Consider the following 22,793-nt stretch of genomic DNA (forward strand, 5'->3'; position numbering starts at 1 on the left):
CAGTATATAAACCGGGGGGAGTTACCTGGAAGGCCCGGATCACTGCTCGGGTTGGGCTGGGTATCGGTCGGCGGGTGGTGAGCAATTGTATCCTCTCCCCTTGTTATTTCACTAATCGTTATTATCATTGGTGGTAGCAGTAGTGGTTTTGTGTTATACCTTAGTTGCGGGACTGCTCTTATCTCAACCCGTGGGAGTTACATTCTTCCCATTCTCCTCCCCATCCCTCTGGGAGCGGGGGGAGGAAGGGGGGGGGGGGGAGTGAGCGAGCGGCTGTGTGGTTCTGAGTTGCCGGCTGGGCTCAAACCACGACAGTTTCTTTTTGGTGCCCAACGTGGGGCTCGAAAGGTTGAGATAACGACAGATCTGACCAGAGTGTGTTTAATCATATTTGTGATAAGCATTCATTGTTACTACTCGTCACAATGGTGATTATTTGGCTCTCAGACTTGTTGCGCTTGATCTCAGAGTTTCAGCATGTTGTACCTTACTTACAGCCACTATTTGCTGTTTTAGCGTTTATCGGCTGGGGGGCCTGGGCTAAGGTTCTTGTTTCACTGTACTTCATGGTAATGACTTGTAATACAATAGACTCATTGATCATGAAACTGGTCTGGTTTGTGCTTCCAGTGTGGCCATCACCACTATACATTGGGAGGTATATAATGAAATATTTTAGCAATTGCATATCTTTTTTTTTCTCCTCGGGGGGTAAACTTACGAAGGAAGCATTCTCTTTCACCCCCCGTTCCCCCACCAGCCTATTTGCAACAGCAGTTGAGAGTTCTGAAGGTTTTAGATGGCCTTTGAGTACCCTTGAAACCTGCCTGCTGATTGTGCTGGGGATCAGCATGTTGGCAAACATACGGAGTGTGTTTTACCCACGGCCATCCCGTCGTAGGAACATTCTATTTCGTTTAATGTCAAAAATTCAGCAGTATCAGGTTCGAATCTGGTCTAGGGTTAGACGACGATATAGGAGGACCACCAGGAGATTTTCCCTGAGGCTGGACAGTTATGAGTGGCAGGGTGTGTGGGATAGTATGGGCAAGTATCTAGGCCAGTGGGCCCCTCCAGTGCTTTGGAACTTCACCACTGAACAAGTGCAACATCCGGAAAAACTAGTAAAACACTTAAACGAGGTGTGCTGTCGTCCTGGTTATACCAGAGAGGGACAAATTTTGGCAACGTGCTGGGGCTTGGCCTATGCCTACAGAGCCCTGCTCAACACTATCCAGCACCTTCAAAGGGAAAAAAATGTCTCTGGATCTGATGGCAAAGCAACAGACAACGCAGCTATGCCAACTACAAGCACAGCAGCTACTCAGACCCTGACCACAACAGTCAACACAGCTACTCCAAGTACAGCAGCTACATCAACCCCAGTGACAAGCACAACAGCTACTCAAACCCTGACCACAACAGACAACGCAACTACTCCAACTTCAAATACAGCAGTTACACCAACCCCAGTGACAAGCACAACAGCTACTCAAATCCCGACAGCAACAGACAATATGGCTACTCCAAGCACCGCAGCCACACCAACCCCAGTGACAAGCACAGTAGCTACTCAAACCCCGACAGCAACAGACAATATAGCTACTCCAAGCACCACAGCTACACCAACCCCAGTGACAAGCACAGTAGCTACTCAAACCCCGACAGCAACAGATAATGCAGCTGTTGCTGTTACTCAACTCCCAAGCACGACAGTTGCACCAACCCCAGCAATAGACATTGCAACCACTCCAATCCTAGTGGCAGACACTGCAGCCACTCCAACCACAGTGACAAACACTGCAGCTAAACCAAATGTCCAGTTTGTGACAATGTCTGTTGCCCCTGTAAGCAAAAGCAGACGAAAGGCACAAAGAGCAACCCGCGAAGCGAAGAAAGATGAAGACCCAGTGCCATTACTATATGCAACAGCACCTGAACAAGAGTTACTACTACGTGGGTCAGAGGAAGAGGAAGAAGAAGAAGAGGTCACTTCTCGACCCCGGACCTCAACCGAACTACGGAATATGCGAAAAGATTTCACCCGTCTTCCAGGGGAGCACATTGTCACCTGGTTGCTCCGGTGCTGGGACAATGGGGCCAACGGTCACGAACTAGAAGGTAGGGAAGCCAAGCAGCTGGGATCACTTGCTAAGGAAGGAGGAATTGACAAAGCGATTGCAAGAGAGAAGCGAGCCCTCAGTCTTTGGAGGCGGCTCCTGGCAGCTGTGAAGGAAAGGTTTCCCTACAAAGACGATATTACGAATCACTCAGCCAACTGGACCACGATAGAGAAAGGCATCCAGTCCCTGAGGGAATCAGCCATTATAGAGATGATCTATCGTAGGCCGGATTCCAGGAACACATCCGTAGATCCAGATGAAGTCGAATGTACACGACCCATGTGGCGGAAACTTACACGGAGTGCGCCATCATCATATGCCCACACATTGGCATCAATGACCTGGAATGACGGAGTATCACCAACAGTGGATTTCCTGATTCGTCAACTCCGAGAGTTCGAAGACAATCTCACCCCTTCCATCATTTCAGCTGTGAAAAAACTGTCCCAGGAGTTCAAACAATTGAGAGACGATTTATCCGATCTATCCAGCTCTCCACGCGTACCAGCCCATGTCTCAGCTATCAACAGAAGGCGCCCTACTGCTCGAGAAAGAAAATATAGGAGGTACACGCCACGGGCCACCCTATGGTTTTACCTGCGGGATCATGGAGAAGACATGAGAAAGTGGGATGGAAAACCTACTTCAGCTCTGGAGCAACGGGTGCGTGAACTGAAGAGGAGAACAATGGTCAAGGATGATCCTCCCAGGAAAGCTGCTGCTCCAGTCTCTGGCGAGCAGTTTCCCAGATGGAGCGAAAGAGCTGATTTTACTCCAGCTCCTGTGATAAGGTATACTAATCCCTTTCTACAAGACAGAAGTGGAGAATTTTGTGATCACTATTAGAGGGGTCCTGCCTCCAGCCAGGTGGAGGAGAGGGATAATCGGGTTTACTGGACTGTGTGGATCAGATGGCCTGGCACATCAGTCCCACAGAAGTATAAGGCTCTAGTAGATACCGGTGCACAGGGTACTCTGATGCCATCAAGGTATCAAGGGGCGAAACCCATTTCTATTTCTGGAGTGACAGGAGGATCCCAAGCGTTAACTATGCTGGAAGCTGAAATCAGCCTGACTGGGAGGAAGTGGCAAAAGCACCCCATTGTAACTGGTCCAGGGGCTCCATGCATCCTTGGCATAGGCTATCTCAGGAGAGGGTATTTCAAAGACCCAAAAGGGTATAGATGGGCTTTTGGTATCGCTGCCTTGGAGACAGAGGAAATTAAGCAGCTGTCCACCTTACCCGGTCTCTCAGAGGATCCTTCTGTTGTGGGGTTGCTGAAGGTCGAAGAACAACAAGTGCCAATTGCGACCACAACAGTGCACCGGCGGCAATATCGCACCGAGACTCCTTGATTCCCATCCATAAGCTGATCCGCAGACTGGAGAGCCAAGGAGTGATCAGCAGGACCTGCTCACCCTTTAATAGCCCCATATGGCCAGTGCAAAAGTCTAATGGAGAGTGGAGATTAACAGTAGACTATCGTGGCCTGAACGAAGTCACACCACCATTGAGTGCTGCCGTACCGGACATGTTAGAACTTCAGTATGAACTGGAGTCAAAGGCAGCCAAGTGGTATGCCACAATTGACATTGCCAATGCATTTTTCTCAATCCCTTTGGCAGCAGAATGCAGGCCACAGTTTGCTTTCACTTGGAGGGGCGTCCAGTACACTTGGAACCGACTGCCCCAGGGGTGGAAACACAGCCCTACCATCTGCCATGGATTGATCCAGACTGCACTGGAACAGGGGCAAGCTCCAGAACACCTGCAATACATTGATGACATCATCGTGTGGGGTGATACAGCGGAAGAAGTTTTTGAGAAAGGGAGGAAAATAATCCAAATCCTGCTGAAGGCCGGTTTTGCCATAAAACAGAATAAGGTCAAGGGACCTGCACAGGAGATTCAATTTTTGGGAATAAAATGGCAAGATGGACGCCGCCAGATCCCCACAGACGTGATCAACAAGATAACAGCAATGTCTCCACCAACTAACAAGAAAGAAACACAAGCTTTCTTAGGTGTTGTGGGGTTCTGGAGAATGCACATCCCAAATTACAGTCTGATTGTAAGCCATCTCTATCACGTGATGTGGAAGAAGAATGATTTCAAATGGGGCCCTGAGCAACAACAAGCCTTTGAACAAATTAAACGAGAAATAGTTCATGCAGTAGCCCTTGGACCAGTCCGGGCCGGGCCAGATGTGAAAAATGTGCTCTATACCGCAGCTGGGGAGAATGGTCCTACCTGGAGCCTCTGGCAGAAAGCTCCAGGGGAGACTCGAGGTCGACCCCTTGGCTTTTGGAGTCGGGGATATAAAGGATCCGAGGCCAGCTACGCTCCCACTGAAAAAGAGATACTGGCAGCCTATGAAGGGGTTCGAGCTGCCTCAGAAGTGATTGGAACTGAAGCGCAGCTCCTCCTGGCACCCCGGTTGCCTGTGCTGGGCTGGATGTTCAAAGGCAGGGTCTCCTCTACACATCATGCAACTGATGCTACCTGGAGTAAGTGGGCCGCACTAATTACACAACGAGCTCGAATAGGAAATCCCAGTCGTCCAGGAATTCTAGAAGTCATCATGGACTGGCCAGAGGGCAAAGATTTTGGGATGTCACCAGAAGAGGAGGTGACGCGTGCTGAAGAGGCCCCACCATATAATGAACTGTCAGAGAGTGAAAAGCAATATGCCTTGTTTACTGATGGGTCCTGCCATATTGTGGGAAAGCATCGGAGATGGAAGGCAGCTGTGTGGAGTCCCCTGCGACAAGTTGCAGAAACTGCTGAGGGAGAGGGTGAATCGAGTCAGCTTGCAGAGGTGAAAGCCATCCAGCTGGCCTTGGACATTGCTGAACGAGAAAAATGGCCAGTACTTTATCTCTATACTGACTCATGGATGGTGGCAAATGCCCTGTGGGGGTGGTTGCAGCAATGGAAGCAGAGCAACTGGCAACGCAGAAGTAAACCCATCTGGGCTGCTGCATTGTGGCAAGATATCGCTGCTCGGGTGCAGAACCTGGTGGTGAAGGTACGCCACGTAGATGCTCATGTACCCAAGAGTCGGGCCACTGAGGAACACCAGAATAACCAGCAAGTGGATAAAGCTGCTAAGATTAAAGTGGCTCAGATGGACTTGGATTGGCAACATAAGGGTGAATTATTTTTAGCCCGGTGGGCCCATGACACCTCAGGCCATCAAGGCAGAGATGCAACATATAGATGGGCTCGTGATGGAGGGGTGGACTTAACGATGGACACTATTGCCCAGGTTATTCACGAATGTGAAACATGTGCTGCAATTAAGCAAGCCAAGCGGTTAAAGCCTCTCTGGTATGGAGGACGATGGCTGAAGTACAAATATGGGGAGGCCTGGCAGATTGACTATATCACACTCCCACCAACCTGCCAGGGCAAGCGCTATGTGCTTACCATGGTGGAAGCAACCACCGGCTGGCTGGTAACATACGCTGTGTCCCACGCCACTGCCCGGAACACTATCCTGGGCCTTGAGAAACAAGTCTTGTGGCGACACGGCACCCCAGAGAGAATTGAGTCAGACAATGGGACTCATTTCCGGAACAACCTCATAGACACTTGGGCCAAAGAGCATGGCATTGAGTGGGTATACCACATCCCCTACCATGCACCAGCCTCTGGGAAAATCGAACGGTACAATGGGCTGTTAAAAACTACACTGAGAGCAATGGGTGGTGGGACTTTCAAACACTGGGATACACATTTACCAAAAGCCACCTGGTTGGTCAACAGTAGGGGATCTGCCAACAGGGCTGGCCCAGCCCAATCAGAACTTTTACGTACTGTAGAGGGGGATAAAGTTCCTGTGGTGCACATAATGAATTTGTTGGGGAAGACAGTCTGGGTTATTCCTGCTTCAGGTAAAGGCAAACCCACTCGTGGGGTTGCTTTTGCTCAGGGACCTGGATATACTTGGTGGGTAATGCGGGAAGATGGGGAAGTCCGATGTGTACCTCAAGGGGATTTGATTTTGGGGGAAAACAGCCAATGAACTCAATTGTACGCTGTTGCCTGCTCTATAATACTTTTGTAGCCCACCAGCTAGATATCTTCAGGTCGCCAGCCATTGACCCTGACTTCCCTCCGATCATCACCTCAACAAAGAATGAATTTTGAGGAAACCAGACGAGCTCAGTAGTGACCAGATGAGTTTGGCGGTATCATCAGCAGGCAACAACCCAACACTATGTACCGTCCCTCCTGCCCTGAAAGACTATTACAAGAGATGGAGCCTGACATCATGGACTGGATGAGTTCAGTAATTTTACAGGGATTGGTCCATGGACTAGGGAATGATATCTTTCTCTGTGTGTGGGTGTATATATATGTGTATATATGGGACAGGGGTGATGGTGTGCTGAGAGATGTGGGATCTGAGCATGACGTGAATGGTATGGAATAAGGGGTGGATACTGTCCTGGGTTCAGCTATAGCAGTCATTTTTCTCCTGCTTAGTAGCTGGTGCAGTGCTGTGTTTTTTAACTTTCAGCCTGGGAACAACGCTGATAACACCGATGTTTTTAGTAGTTGCTTAGTAATGTTTATTCCAACCAAGGACTTTCTCAGTCTCATGCTTTGCCAGGGAGGAGGGGAAGCCGGGAGGAAGCAGAGACAGGACACCTGACCCAAACTAGCCAAAGGGGTATTCCATACCACAGCACGTCATGCCCAGTATATAAACCGGGGGGAGTTACCTGGAAGGCCCAGATCACTGCTCGGGTCGGGCTGGGTATCGGTCGGCGGGTGGTGAGCAATTGTATCCTCTCCCCTTGTTATTTCACTAATTGTTATTATCATTGGTGGTAGCAGTAGTGGTTTTGTGTTATACCTTAGTTGCGGGACTGCTCTTATCTCAACCTGTGGGAGTTACATTCTTCCCATTCTCCTCCCCATCCCTCCGGGAGCGGGGGGAGGAAGAAGAGGGGGGGGGGAGTGAGCGAGCGGCTGTGTGGTTCTGAGTTGCCGGCTGGGCTCAAACCACGACAGACTAAATACTGTTGTATTACAACAGCCTGTTGTTCCCTGGTTCAGAATAAGGTTGTTTTATCTGGTGAAAATAATTTTTCCACAGAACTACTCTAAGAAATTTGTGGTATTCACAATAAAGGCCTCAAGAATGGTGGGATATGCTTCAAAGAACCATATACGTCTCCATGGACTGGAATAAGACCACTGTACTGAATCCATGAAACCCAGTGTGCCCTACTGCTAATGGTGAGGGAAGAGGTTAAAAGCAAAGCAAGCATACTGTTATGCTTTCCTCATATACACCCCCTCCAGCTCCCCATTTATTTATGGTGAAGAGGCTTGAGGCAGGAGTAGGATCTTTGTAGAACTGTGATTGAGAATTCCACATACTCTCTTTAGCTCTTGATGCAAGAAATTACAACTTCAATTCCAAACACTGAAAAAAACCAACCCAAACCCAACCCATAAATCTTATGTAATAGGAAACAGATTTCCCAATATTGTACTGCAGATAGGAGAATGTAACCACTATTGTAAGGACTTCTCTAGAAGTCCCTTCTACTGAAAGAAGTCTTCAGGAGACTGAGGATTAAATTCGGGGTTTTTCGTTTCTTAGGCTTTTTTTTTTTTTTCTTAGGCTTTTTTTTTTTTTTTTTTTTTTTTAGCAACGGTCAAAAGGCAAGATGGATTTCCTAATAACCACTTGGCAAGGAAAGGTCAGTGGGAATTAAAAGAAAAACACACAGATGCAGTATTAGCTACTACAAAACTGTCAGTCCAGTCATCTTAAATGACTTGAGCAGCAGCCCACAACTTAAATCTTGAGTCAAATCAAGCAGTTTTAGGCCTATCCTGGGAAAAAGACCAAGGTTACATCCAGAGCAGGAATTTAAATTGACAGATTATGAAATTGTGGATTTTTTTCTGATTGCTTCTCTTAATGAATATCTTTCCTGTGTAATCCTTGTTGCCAAATTTTCTGAGTCACCACTTACATGCAAAGACTAAGTGCTTAAGTGCAGCTGCTTGTGCTCTTTGAATTGTTCCTTCCATTTGAACATCTTCTCCGATCTCTCCTGAAACTACAAATCTAACAACAATAAACTGCTCTGCAGGAATGGGTGAAGGGATGAAAACCTTGCAGGGTATCACCACTGTGCCTAGCTCTCTGCCACTGTCATTTATGTATTTATTTATTTGGCCACAGTAAATAAGGAATATGAGTAGGTCAGATCCAAGATTTATAAATACATGGAATTTATGGGAAGGTGTCAAGGGAAAAAGCTTAGCTTTTTAAGTAAGTAAAAGGAATTTTAGCACTGTTGTTGCAAGGGATTATGAGAAGGCAAAAAGGGGTGACTAACCCCTGCAAGCAGGAGAACGTTGCACATTTCTAACAGCAAGAATGATTTAGGTATTCTGTGGTTTATAATGAGAAGGAAGAATTTCTGGTGTTTAGGAAGCTAGGTTAAGGAAGGCCACTGTAGTTCTTTAGCTAAAGATGCAGAAATAAACCTCTCCTGTCTTGTTACATGTTTCCTTCCAGTTTCATCTCTTCAGCCTTGTGCTGAGCAGAAGAGATGATGGCTTTATGACAGATTTCATTCAGCAGCTCCTTAGATTTTTATTGGGTTGGGTTTTTCTGGTTGGTTGGTTTTTTCTCTCCTGCTACCTAATCAGAATGGTTTATGGTGAACTAGAATAAAGAGGAAGCCAGCATGTGGAATATTGTGGAAACTCAGAGGTCACAAGATTTTGCAGACTCCTGACACATAACTAAATTTCATATAGAATGAACGGAAAATATATCTGCCTTCCTCTGAAGAGGGTGTGGTAAAGTAAACATAAAAGCCCAGCAGGAGGAACTTTCCCTAAAATGAGGAAAGAAAAGAGGAATTGGTCTCTACTTATCTGTATTTAGTAAAAAAAAAATCAGAAACCCAAACCCTTTATTACAATTTCTGCTCACGTAAGTGAATTTCACAGAAAAAGTGTAACTTCTGCTTTTTTCCTGCTTAATCATATCATCAAGAAAACAGTGCTCTAACCTATTGAAGAACAAACCCAGATCAAGTTTAGGTTATATATTATACCTTACAGCCTTAAAAAAAAAAAAAAAAAAAACAAAAAAAAAAAACCCAAAAAAACAAAAAAAAAAACATATAGTTGGGAAAAAGAAGAGATACAGTTAATTATTTTTCAAGGTGACCAAGGAATCCAAATTTCACCTCACAAGACAATTAAAACCCCCTATCCTTTGAAAAGAATAACTAAATGTTCTCTCCCAGCGACTAGAAGACAGGGGATGGTTCTCCCAGCAGGTCTGGTGTACTTGAGACCAAAGACCTCAAAATATTCATAAGGTTCAAATGATGTTACTTACCCCGTGCTATTTTAGTTAATACAATTTCACATTTGGCTACAAAAATGTGTACGTCACAAAACGTTTTATTGGTATATTTGCTTTATTGTTAACAAGTGGCAAATTAGCACTAGGTGGTGATTTACATTTATTAAGTTAAACAGAACTGACACTTTAAAATAAACATATATACCAAATAAGATGCAAACAAACCCAAGGATTCTAAAAAAAAAAAAAAAACCCCAAACCCAAAAGCCCCTGGATGGTCATAAACACAAATATTCAATGTATGAGGGGCAAGGCAAACATAATAAATGCAATGTTAACAGAATTAATCACCTCAAACACATGAATGAACACTTCATTTAAAAACATGAAATATCAATAAATAAACTTATGAAGATACATAGTAAGTATCATATAAAGGATGAACACTGGGAGTTAGAGCAATCATACAATGTAGGTATTGTAACAGTCTTAGAATGTTCAACACTTTACACATCAGACCCAAATCCATTCACGCTTCTGCCAGAAATCCAAATACGGAGCTATGGTAAACCACGCACTACTATTTAGAACTTCAGTTCAATATTCAGTTATCTTAAACTAACTATTTGATTTGCTAACTTAAAAGTTAATGTTCAAGTTGGAGAAATTGATTATTTTTGTAAAAAAGAAAAACTAATTAAAAGAAAGTATGAATAAGCTGTTTTCTGGCAACATGGAATGGAATGGGGCTAAGTAGGATTCTCCAGAAACCTGCATTCTGGAATGACGTAACAAAAAAAACCCACTCCACTGAACTAGTATGAAAGAGTAATCTCTTATATTGTGAACATTGGGAAGAAAATACCAATCAAACATTTCAACAACATAATTAGGTAACATCAAACCTTACCAGAGAGTTGGAAAAAAACAAAACAAAACCCAAAACCATCAGCAAAACCATCAAAAGTTGGAATGACCAGTACTTGAAAGGCAATAAAACTATTTTCACCAGAGTCATCAAAACCAATTTCACCAAAGATGAAAATTCTACCCTGTCATACAATCCATGTAATTATTCATAGCTTAGTCAAACTGGAAAGAGCAAAAAGTGCTCTTACAAAACACCAATATTAAAGGAAAAGTTGTAACAAGTTTATTCCTTGCACATATACAAAGTCTATGAGCTGGCATCCAGCACTTCTGGAGAACTTTGTGATACATAGACAATACCACTTCATTTTATACTCAAAATAATTACATAGCCTACATCAGTGTGCAGTGCTACATGCCTTATTAGTGTTTAAACTACTGCAGCCACACCTCCTTCCACTGATTTGGTCAGTGTGCATCATGAAACTTTCCTTTTTGCACACTGCATTTCAGGCACTAACTCTCTCAGCTGCAATGGCAAGTTACAAGCCCAATGACTTGCTCAGCTCTTGGAATCCATTTGAGAGCCATCAGCCCATGGACCCTGCTACCTGCAGCCCAGGGAAGAGCTGGAGCTGTGGGAGGCATAGCACCAACAGCACCATGGAGAGCTCCCCACATCTCCCACCCTCCAACGACTCCTCAAGCCTCAAAACTGCCGAAATGGTCATTTTGTAGGTACGAGCTGAAATAGGGAAGTGCTTCCCCACGCCCACCTCCCTGGGGTGGTGTGTAAGACTGACGGCATAACTATCCACATAAGCATATACTTAATTTGCTGTATATTTAGAGATTCCAGTTCTGAAACTACCTAGGGAGTGAGCATCATGCATAAATATAAACCTGTGTAAGATACACCATATAAAGATTAAACCTTATGCTATATTGTTTTTACTGTTGAAGCTGGTATTTTCATTATTCCATTGCACTTACATCAGTTCAAACGATCCTGCACTCATTCAGGCACAGATATATCCCTTGTACAACAGACATCACAAAAGCAGAATGGGAGTGCAAACACCCTCAGGCCAGACTCCCAAACAAGCCTCCTCCTTGTTTCTTTATATGGATTTGACCTTTGACTTTTTTTCTTTTTCTATTTTCAATTGAATGGAATAACCTTAATAAGCACATTAGGAAGATATAGTGGCAGACAGTAAAAGAAAGTCTGTCATAGGGTCAGACACCGATACAGAAATCATTAAAGCAGTCACATCAAAAAATTTCACTTTAAATGGACAGTAATTACATTAGCCTACTGCCTGAGGCTTCATAATCCTCCAGGAGCACTCAGTCCTTGTTTGTACCAACTCTGCTTTAGTGAAACAACTTTTTACATTTGTGTAACTTATCAGTTCTCACAAACCACATGCTTGCTCACATGCACACCCTAAATATACACACACAGAGAACTGCAAATACAGATGCTACCTAATTTTACACATGAACTCTAAGGAATTTGGGCTATTTAACTTGGGCTTTCAAGTTAAATATCTGTCAACAAGGCATCCAGAGGATGACACTAGCTAAGCTTAGACTCATCAATGAAGTGCATCAGTGGTGCATAGTTCATCTACCAGTTTTATCTTCACAATTAGCAACGTTTTGATTCTTGAGACATTTTGGAACACTCTCCTTTTAGTATATGTATACCTGCTTCTTCCTCCCATGAAAACCAAGATATAAAAGCAGGGGGAGGGCTAGGGAAACAGGTTTTGGTTATAGGTCACTAACATACCTAAAAATTCAAAATTCAGAGTCCACCTCCCTTAACAGATTATCTTTTTCTTTAAATATAACAAATTTGTTCCCCATATTCAGTTCTGCAGGGGCATTATGAAAATATATGAAATCGATTATTTCCTAACAAACATTCCATTGTGTGGTGCTACATTTCTCCCCACTGGGCTGCTCTACGATCTCAGGAATTCCCATCAGGCCTTGGCCTTTGTGTAACTAGTTGGGTGCTGTATCAGGCACTCTTGCAAGGGAGGCACTGGCCGTACCAGGGACTCCTGTTGCCTGGCCAAGGTGGCAAAGCAAGGGCAGGGATAATCAGTCATCCCCTGATAGCCTTGCAACATTCCTTTGCTCAATCATAGCCTCAGTGGAACAGATACCATTGTTACTGGAGTGCTGAAAAATTTCTAGTAGTTACCAACTCAGAATGTGGCCAAGATGGAAATTTACCCATGACTAAAGCCAATCATTTCATGACCCTATAAACAGTGGTCCAAAGTGAGGCCCTTCGGTCACTCCTGGATTACAGTGGGATGCAACCAGCAGCTCTCCCTGAATGGGATGCCCCTTGGAGCTTACGCTCAAGTTTGTGCTAACCATCGCTGACAGCAACAAACGGAAGCTGGGCTGAAGACTCCCTACTCCTTGAGGCTCAACCCTCGCCCATTGAGAAATGCAGAGACATTTGATGTAAATATTTCACTGAACCTCAGGGGAATTTTTAATGGATACCTTTATACGTCTCTGTACCTGCATGTAAATTGATTGAGACACTACACAGCAAGTGTAGTAACTCCTACTGACTCACTATGCAAAATGTTAAAACCACAGACTGCTGCTGTGGGGGTCCACTCCGAAGCTCTTGACTCAATGGGAGGAAACCTGCCACCTACAATTCACAGGAGAAACAGTCGATATGTTTTTTCTACAGTTACAGCAATCCTGGAAAACCTGGAAAGTATTTATTTCTTACTAAACTTTCCCTTCACAGAAAGCATTTTCAATAAATAGTAAAATGTATTTTTCCAGTAAAAACAAGAACTGGAAGTTCATCAAGCCAGATAAGGGATTTGGTTTCTCAGTAGATTCACTAACTGATCCAACTTCTTCTGGATCTTTGCTGATAGACACTTGGTTTGCAGTAATTCATTCTGCAGAACTCTATGGCCCAATTTTCTAAAGCAGGCTTACATACGCAAAGGATGCAGGATTCCATTTTTTCCAACTACAGATATGAATATGCCAAAATATGGATCCTAAAACCTAAACTACTTCGAGCATCATTTGGCTGTGATTTGTCAGTTCTAACTATCATTACCAGCCACCCACCCTACCATGCTCAGTAGCCAGCTTAATGCAAATTATAATAAAACGAAACTATACTAACGAAGGATAATTTCTAAAAACAATTTTGTATAAAAAGTGTAAGAGAATTCCACACCATTGTACTAATTATAAACAAGCAATAATTTGTGGCTTACAACATGACTAGTCAAGGCTCTTAAATCTCTCATCTTCCAAGACTAGAACCTGCTTTAGAGATGCTTTTCCTCAGTCTTGCTCTCTTCAAAATTGGCCCCATTGATAGTAATCACAAGTTTTGAGAATGCAAACAATGATCCTAACGCTGTCATGGAACACTACATTATATTTTGCATAAACTACAAAGAAATTATATGAATAGATACCAATGGTGTTTGTGAGCTGAAAGTAACCATTTCTGAGTGCATTTATTGTGTGAAAGGCACAATTAAGTTCTTTCAGATTGTTCCTGCACACATGACTAAGATGGTGTCTGTACTTTGAAGCAAAACTTCACAAAACAAATTACTACATTAAGATACAAGTTAAGTGATTTGGCTTGTGAATGGTTTTAATATCTGGTGTAATTTATAAAAAGAAAAACAACAACAAGAGCTTCCAGGGCCTGACCTTTCTTCCCAATGAATTAATGCAAAGTCCATTACTAACTTCAAGAGACCGCTCTTCAGAGCCCAGAAATACAGAAAATAGCAAAAAACCCACGTAAGGTATTAACACATCAACCTATGGAGCACAGTTACTCCATCATGTACTCATATGTAAGCTGTGCTTTTTGCACAGGAATAAGAATAAAAACCAGTCACTGCTTACATCAAGTTCTACTGCTTTAATAACATACATTTTTAATAGAACTCTTCCTTTTTATTGTATTGGATACATCTAGAAGGCTTTTTTCCAAAATAAGAGTTCAACATTTAGGGAGGACAAGCATAGACTTTGTTTTTCCTTCAAGAAATGAGGGAAGAGAAAAAAGGAGCAGGATCTTTGGAAACCTTTAAATGCAAAAAGCACAAAACTTCTAGATATGCTAGTTGTGGTGGAGCACAGGAGGACAAAGACAAGTATTTCTCAGCAAAAAGAACCTAATAAAATCATGATACCATAGTTTCCTTATAAATACATAAAAATATTAACATGTTCTTATTGGAAAACAGAACACGGAAAGCCACAAACGAAAATCTTGCTTTTTTTCTTACATGTGAACAGAATCCTCAGGTAGTTTTTCACTTCGATTCTTTAAAAAATCCTAGGAAGTAACTGGAAAGTCCAATTAGAACATTACTATTAAAGAGTTTTAAGGGATGCAGACTTTTTGCTCTTTTAGCTAGGAATTTATAAGGAGTTGCTTATGTTGTTCTCACTTAGACCACAGCATCTAAGTTACTATCACATATGAAGGAAATATTTCCACTGAGACACTTTTGAAGCCCAAATTTTTCCATGGCTAGTTCCCTATGGGTATTATCCTATTAGATAAAGAATTATTTAAATCGCTTATCTAGTAGGATTTATACAAAAAATAACACTTAACCACTTCTGCTACTTAAGTTACTTAACACATTTTTACCTTAATTTTAAATATTTCCAGAGATTAAAGAGTATTTCCTTGAACGGCACAGTTTTAGGTACCTGCTGTTTTTATATACAGTATATATATTTCTTTATAAATTAATGTGTAACCAGAAGATTGCACTCAGAAAATTACAATATGATGTTTCATCATGTTTGCTGCATGAAGTCTAACTGGAAGGAGTGCTCTAGTTTTCCATGCAGCAGTATATAGCAGATGCTTCCTACTTCCTATTTTCTTTTTGATTTTAAGAATACGTTCACACAACCATTCTTCGAATTCCACACTCACAGCAAAACTTTGCCCATTCCACTGGATACCTTGTTCCACATTCATGGCAGAACTTTGATAAATGTACAGGTGAATTTCCTTCACTGCTTTTTGAACTTCCATTGACTGAGGATGTGCAGTCTCCACTGTCATACCCAATTTTACTGTCAGACCTGAAAATCCCCAGATAAAGAACATTCTATGTAACTCACTTCAGTATAACTTGATGCAAAATTATTCTAATCCTTGCAGTGAATTACTGCTATTGTTACTGTTACCTTACACTTCCTGTTTATTTACAGTGGTATATCTTATAAGATATACAGTGGTACACCTTATACTTTACATAGTCTCCCCTACTTATCTCCAGAAACTTACCTTCCCTGCAGGAAAACAAAAAAATATGCCAAAAATTTAGAACTAGGATCAAATATTTGATTTGCTAGTTAAATGGAGTGTTGGAAAACTTAAAACTTAGCTTGTCAAAACAAGAAAGGCTAAAATACAATACAGCAATACAATTTTTATCCTACCCTTTAAAAGGGCAAACAACAGAATTTCTGTGCTTAGCATGCAATGAAATTAAATTTCAACTGAACCACTCATCATTTGAAAGACCATTCACTTATTTTTTTTCAACACCTCTCCTAAGATGTTTTTGACATTTCTAATAGTCTTGTGTGCACACCCAAGACAGCTGATGACAAAGGTGTTGTCAGATGACAAATATACAAGATATATTCAGTATATTAAACATGCTAAATAATATTGATCATGAGTTACCTATTATCTGCAGAGAACAATATTTTCTTTTGTAATAAGTACCCCCCTTTAATGAAGGTTCTATTGCTGACAAAAATTCACAAAATTCAAAGGTACCTTGAGTAACTGTCTGAATTACTAGTTTTTCTTTTGTTTGTTAGAGCACCTGTGCTCATGGTTCTTGCCACACTAGGAGGGGTTGATGTCCGTGGTTTTGTTGCACCTCTAAAACAGAACAAACATCTGATGATTTATATATACACAGAAATACATAAAGAATATACATTTACAAATGATACAAAAGAAATGAGTTCAACAATCTACACATCAATTAACTGCATGAAAAATATAACTTGTTTCCTCCCAGGAGCAGACAGAAGAGCTCAGCATGAACTTGCATGGTTTGGACTGAATATGACTTCAACCTTACAATGAGAAACAAAACAGAACAGCACGCCCCTTCTCGTTCATGTGTTTTACTTGCTTTCACACCAAAATACATGTAGATCCTGCAGTATTGGTGGTTTAGTATGTCCTAATGTCTAGCTTGACAAACTACAAGTCACTTTTTAGGACTGGCTGGGCTTTCAGAGAAATAGAGAGCAGCTGACTGCACATCTTAAAAGTTTAAAAACAAAAAAAAAAAATTAGTAGGAACACCATATTCTCAATACTTTGTGATCAATATGAAATGAGTCACAAGACTTCTTTTCTCCATAGCCCCAGACTTTATTTAGGATGCATACTTCTTAGATAATGCTGTAGATCCCCTTTCTTCAAAGCATAAATATTGTATTTATAAATAGGAGGAAAGATAGTCTATCCAGCTGGGCATTAGGACCTAATTTTTTTTTCTAGCCTGTTCTTGAAATCAGCTTCAACAACAGGACCACACTGCTATGAAAACTGCTTTCCTCAGACTCGTGGGTTTTATGAGAAGCCAGTATGCAACAAATAGCACACCGTAAACATTCAGAACATCTCACTACTTACTTTATGACTACTGAAACATCAGAATTCCCTGAAAAATCTGCATAGCACTAAGAAAGAGAGATTGGAAGTGGCATCCTTTTATCATCAGTAACCAAGGACAGAGTTTTTCATCACTATTCAAAAGAATTACTATTCACTGGGATTTCTTCTTCAGCAAGACTTTAATGACTGATATCTTGCTCATGACCTGCCAAGTTTTTCTGTTCTCATTCTTGGAACACCAATGCATAAATGAAATTTAAGTTGGGATTGGCTCATGGACATTAAAATAAAATTAAAATAAGACTCCATTTTAAAAAATTGTCACCAAGAGCCCAATTGGCAACAAAAATCCAGAAGTGATTTTTAATTTTTTCTTCCCTTCAATGAATCTAACTGTTCATTTCAGAATAATAAATAACTTAGCCTTGGCTTGGTTTTCAAAGTGTGAAAACGCATTCAAATCCAGTAACTTCAAATGCAACATTGACACAACTGAGGAACAATGTAAGAACTCCTGAATTTTAGACATGTTGCATAAAACATTTCTTCTTTCACGTTTATGAGCATAGACTAAAGATGGCTTTTCAGCTTAAGTGGAAACACTTCAGGGGAAAAGTGGTCAAATGATTCATTATGAAAGTTGAAATCAGGAACTAAATTTAAGATTAAATCAAGTGATATTATATTTAACTAAAGTATTCAAGTTTAACAAGAATGGCTTCTACATGCAACAGGTAGAGTGGAACCATCAAAGATTTTGACTCACTGGGCAGAACACCAACCTCCCCCCTTAGTTTTCCTGTCTGCCCAACTTCTTCAGCAAGGAGATTCTAAAGATGGTTTTATAAAAAAAAAATAAAATAATAAAAATACTGTGCAGACTGAAAAGCCCTACATAAGTTATATCAGAATTAAATCTATTCAAAGTCATGTCTTTTATCTTGGAACTCTGTAATGCCTGACAGTTCTAAATGTAACCTAAATTACACAGTTACAAATAGGCGCAACAGTATAGATGCTAAATTCTCTATTTTATGTTATTTCCCTCATCTCATTTTACACTGAAGAGAGACCTTTGCTTGTAATTGAGTAAAATTCGTTAGAGCTCAATAGGGGAAAGAACATTCTGTACTGTTACTTTGTTACGGAAGCTGGAAAAGCATATGAAGAAAACCAGCTGTAGACACAGAAATGGTATAGATCATCACAGATTAAGGATGATCAGACTGTGATGTAAAGAACAGAATTGTGTCTCAGTTCCTGTTTAGACAACTGCAAGTAATTTAAAACATTTTTGTCACAAGTATTACTCAGTTTTCTCTGCATTTTCAACTTGGGATGAACATACTGCAATTAACAGCATTAATTTCTTAAACTGAAGTCTCTTCAGGGTGTACTTTGACTCAATCATTTTTGAACACTGTAATAGGAGTCCTAGATATTTGACAGAAATTAACATGAAAAATTGACCACTATTCTTTCTTGTATTTCAATTGTTCAGTTCTCTAAAATATATGTAATATACCCTCATCCCACTAGTTACTCTGAAAATTCACCTGACGCTTTAATGCTAAGTGTATACTAGAGAAATTTCCCAGAAATCAGTCTTAAAAACATGATTGGCTAGAAACACTAGTGGCATCTAGTACAGAACAGAGGCCACTGACTGAACTAGGAAAAAAAAAATACATCAAAATATCGAAAAGCCACATTGAAAGTGCACTGTCTACCCTGTCTGTTGAGGGAGGCAGAGTCCCACAAAGAGGTAAAACATCATTCATTAAAGGTTTAACATGATGTCTTCATTCTGAAACGTTTAAACATAGCTTTCTGCATAATTTCTGCAGACTCTTTTCCCCAAATAGTTTTCTAAAAATAAAATTAAAAAAAAAAAAAAAAAAAACCCAACCCAAACCTATTTTTAAACTAGAAAATTTAATATGAGTCTTATAATTAACTGCAATGTTTTCTGAGATTTTTGATGAGTAAATCAGCAGAAGTAGCAGGCTACCATGGCCTACAACTTTATTCATCCCAGATCTAGACACATAATTAGCATCAGGTTTCATCTATATTTGATGACAAATCTTGAAATTGCATCCTTAAGTTGCAATCCAGTCTCTAGAGACAGATGTTTTTCAACAGAGTTGGTCATTCCTGATTAACCCAACTTCTGCCACCACAGCTTGGTCTCTTCCAGTTTGTCCAGCCTCTGCCACTTCTATTTACTTGCCTAGCTCTGTTGTTTTTTTTGGTTTTGGATGGATTTTTTTTGGTCTTGTTTTTGCAAGGTTATATAAATCCCTGTTCTAAGCTGTACCATGTGAAGTATTAATGGAGCCTGACAGCATATGAAGTTGTGTAACAATGCCACCTTGAATTCTTAAAATCTGGACATACCTTTAAAGATGTTTATTATCCATTCTGAATTTCAAAAGAAATAAGAATGAAGGTGACTTCAGCTCATGTTGTACACCTAGTTGAATTACCACTGCTTGCAAAATGAAATACTTTTTCTACTTATGTATTTGCAATTTAGTTGGATTTTGCAATAAAATACTGAAGTATCAAGCTTGCTTCCTAGACAGGGTGTTTTCACATATTATTGACAGTAATCACTGTCACCCACAACAGCTCATAGTTCTGTGTAAAATCATAAATAAGTTCCTTATGACTAATGGCATGCATACCAAAGTCCAGAAACCTTTGCCATAAACTGTGACCATCCACGTTGCTATACTGAATTTAACAACAGTTAGTAGCTATTCACATTTGTCAAATGCCATTGGCACGGAACATACTGAATAACCTCCCGTAAAGAAGGCAGATTTAATTTATAAACTCAGTGGACATTCAAATAAGAACAGTGAAGTTATGAAGAGCAGAGTAAGTGCCCATACTCTCTCAAGAAGAAAAATCGAATCACTGTGCTATGGATAGGGGCTATCATAAGCACTTTTAGTTGCTCAGACAAATTTTCAGCATCTTATATTATAAAATGAAAAACTGATCTAATTTTTGATGGCTCTCAGGACTTACAGTTCTAACCAAACATGCAAAGCAACCAAAAAAAAATAAATCACCCCGAACCAAACAAAAAACCAACAAAATCTGTTTGTCTAAAAAGATACCACCCCCCTTCATGCCTTTTGCTTCTTCAAATAGAAAACTAAGTTCAAATAATCTGGCCCTATCTCAAAGATACTTCAGCTTTAGTTACAACACTAAAACAACAGTAAGAGATTTAGACACATTTCTACTATTTAAAGCATGTATGTGTCACATAATTCCTTACTAATTTATCTTTTGCAATGTGCTTTAAGGTATTGCTCATGAAGAATCAACTCAACTGAATTTGGCATCTCCCAGATTAAATCAAAGGGTTAGCTACTATATAGTATCTATTTCCTTTTTAAAAGATTGGAATACCCCTTCTTCCAAACTTAGATCTTACAACTAGCTGAATATTCAAAAGTCTTTATATAAGTTGGACTTCATAAAATATTGTATATCTTATTACAAAGTCTGCCCTGTTTAAATTCTTGGACCAGCACAGCTATCTTACAGAAATAGGAGACAGGTAAGCATCTGACTTTCAGAGAATAAAATTACTTTGTCATAAAATATCTGCCTGTAAGGCATTTGTATAGTTATCAGGCTTAAATGCTTACTTTAGCTTTACGTCATGCAAATTCAGTTTTATCTCAAGTTTACAAAGATAGAAGTTTATTACTCTTAGTTCACAATCAGTGACAAAGGAAGTCAAATCTTAAAAAAGCCTTAATCTTTCCTGTTTTACTGTGAAGCTGTTTACTTAACATGAAACAGATGCTTATACTAATTATATTATATACTCTTCCCCCACAGCATTATATGGCAGACATCTTGGGTGATAGATGTCTGCCAAGGTCATATTTTTACTATTCCAACGCTTTACAGCAAGATTTCTGCAAAACAGATAAACCACATGGATTTGTAATACTTACTTCTTTACAGGCAACAACTCATTTGGTCTTTTGATGGTACTGTCTGTTTTTGTATCAGTGTCATAAAACCTTTGCACATCTCTTCCAGTTCGCAGTGGTAGGCCTAACTTGTCCATCTTACTACTAAAATATATAAAGGGGTACTCATAAGGAGATTGCTAGATTGCTATTCAAGTTATCGCAAAACAATTTAAAGTACTCACAATTAAATACTTACATTCCCAAAGAATCCCCATTGATTAAAATAATGTAGAAATCAGACTTTAATAATCCAGCAAACAAAGAGGTGGTTCTTACTTTGAAGAGAACAGCATTTCATAGACTTATATTTGGTTTAGGTTTCCAATGCATACTTTTTCAAACAAAACAAAAAACTAACATCAGTTATCCTCATCATCTGCACAATGCACTCACATTTGGCTTTTTTTATTTTAATAATAGCTTTCATAATGTCAAACTTCTCAAGTAAAGGGGGCTCATAATTACAAGTCACAGTAACTTTATTAAGATGTTAGAAAATAACAGATATGTACGTAGAAGCCTCCTTGACTTCAGAATTAGCAAGAAGGAAAATTTTTCCTTTCTCACTTTTTTTGGTAAAGGCTGAACATTGTGCCCAGAGAGAATAACATGCCTTCCATTCTCTTTTCTTTTACGGAGATGAGAAAAGAACAGAGGAAAGCCTGAAAGAAAAACAACTTTGTTTTAGTATAAAAAAACCCCACTCACAGTAGACAGTACTATACACTTTTTTACTATTATGGGTAATATTTCCAAACCAAAAAGACTAAACCAAAAATCAAATTTTAAAAACATTAAATAAAAACAAACAAAAAAAACCCCATACCACCATCCCTCCCATATATCATCTTAAAGGAGAATTGTAGCTTTTCAGAAACCACAGCTTATATTAGGAAAATTAGATCTTCAAGTTCTGCATTTCTATCATCTTAAATCATACAGTAAAACCTGCAAAAAGTCTATTATATCTCCAGCCCTACCTCAATAATATAACAGAAATTTGGTCTCAAGAAAAGCTTAGTAACTTCAGCCTGAACTGGAAAATGATGACACTTCAAATATTTTTATTGATCTTTCTGAAATTAAAGAACTATAAAGAAACAAACCAAGCAAGATTGATGGAAATATCTGGGTAGCTGAAGCTTAACTATTCTGTAACCTCCCCACCCCTAGAGGGAAATTATAAGGCAAAACCAAACAAGCAAAACCAACAAAACACATCCTCCCACCAAGAGAAATAATTTCTTATAATTACTGTCCAGTTCTCTGATTCTTATCATACAATCTTAATAAGCTACAATGCCAGGAAGGTAACAGCTAATTGCTGTCAAGGAAGCATATTCTCTTCAATTTAGCTTTTAAAACAAAAGATACAATCATAAAAAAAAAGTTTTGTGTATCTCTGTATCTTCAACAGCCATATCATACTTCTTTTCATGCTCTTACAATATCATATTAAAAAGCAAAGAACATATCAAGTTTGCTACATAATTTGTTTTTTTCAGAAGCTTCTGGTGTGAACCTTGCAATCCACATTAGATCTCAAAAGCATTAAATGATATCTCCCCACCCTCAGAGTAAAGAGTTTCTTCCCAATGTCTAATCTAAATCTCACCTTTAAGTTTAAAGCCATTCCCCCTTGTCTTGCCACTACACACCCTTGTAAAAAGCTCCTCTCCAGATTTCTTGTTGGCCCCTTTAGGTGCTGGAAGGCTGCTATACGGTCTCCCCGGAGTCT

At 40.1% G+C, this 22,793-nt stretch overlaps 1 protein-coding gene across 2 annotated transcripts in view; it reads right to left on the reverse strand.

Moving 5' to 3' along the window:
• Positions 1-9,548: 9,548 nt before the first annotated feature.
• ZC2HC1A (zinc finger C2HC-type containing 1A) overlaps positions 9,549-22,793 on the reverse strand; it is a 37,394-nt gene continuing 24,149 nt past the window's right edge. Inside the window, exons 8-10 of one of the 2 annotated variants that reach the window (XM_030491349.1) lie at positions 21,035-21,157; positions 16,191-16,298; positions 9,549-15,484 (exon numbers count right to left, since the gene is read on the reverse strand). In XM_030491349.1, coding sequence (XP_030347209.1) covers positions 15,301-15,484; positions 16,191-16,298; positions 21,035-21,157 — 415 coding nt within the window. In that variant the 3' untranslated portion in view covers positions 9,549-15,300. The remainder of the gene's footprint in view (positions 15,485-16,190; positions 16,299-21,034; positions 21,158-22,793) is intronic. The other variant, XM_030491359.1, reaches the window with a different exon arrangement.

This window comes from Strigops habroptila, chromosome 1, assembly GCF_004027225.2.
Source record: "Strigops habroptila isolate Jane chromosome 1, bStrHab1.2.pri, whole genome shotgun sequence".
NCBI lineage: Eukaryota > Metazoa > Chordata > Aves > Psittaciformes > Psittacidae > Strigops > Strigops habroptila.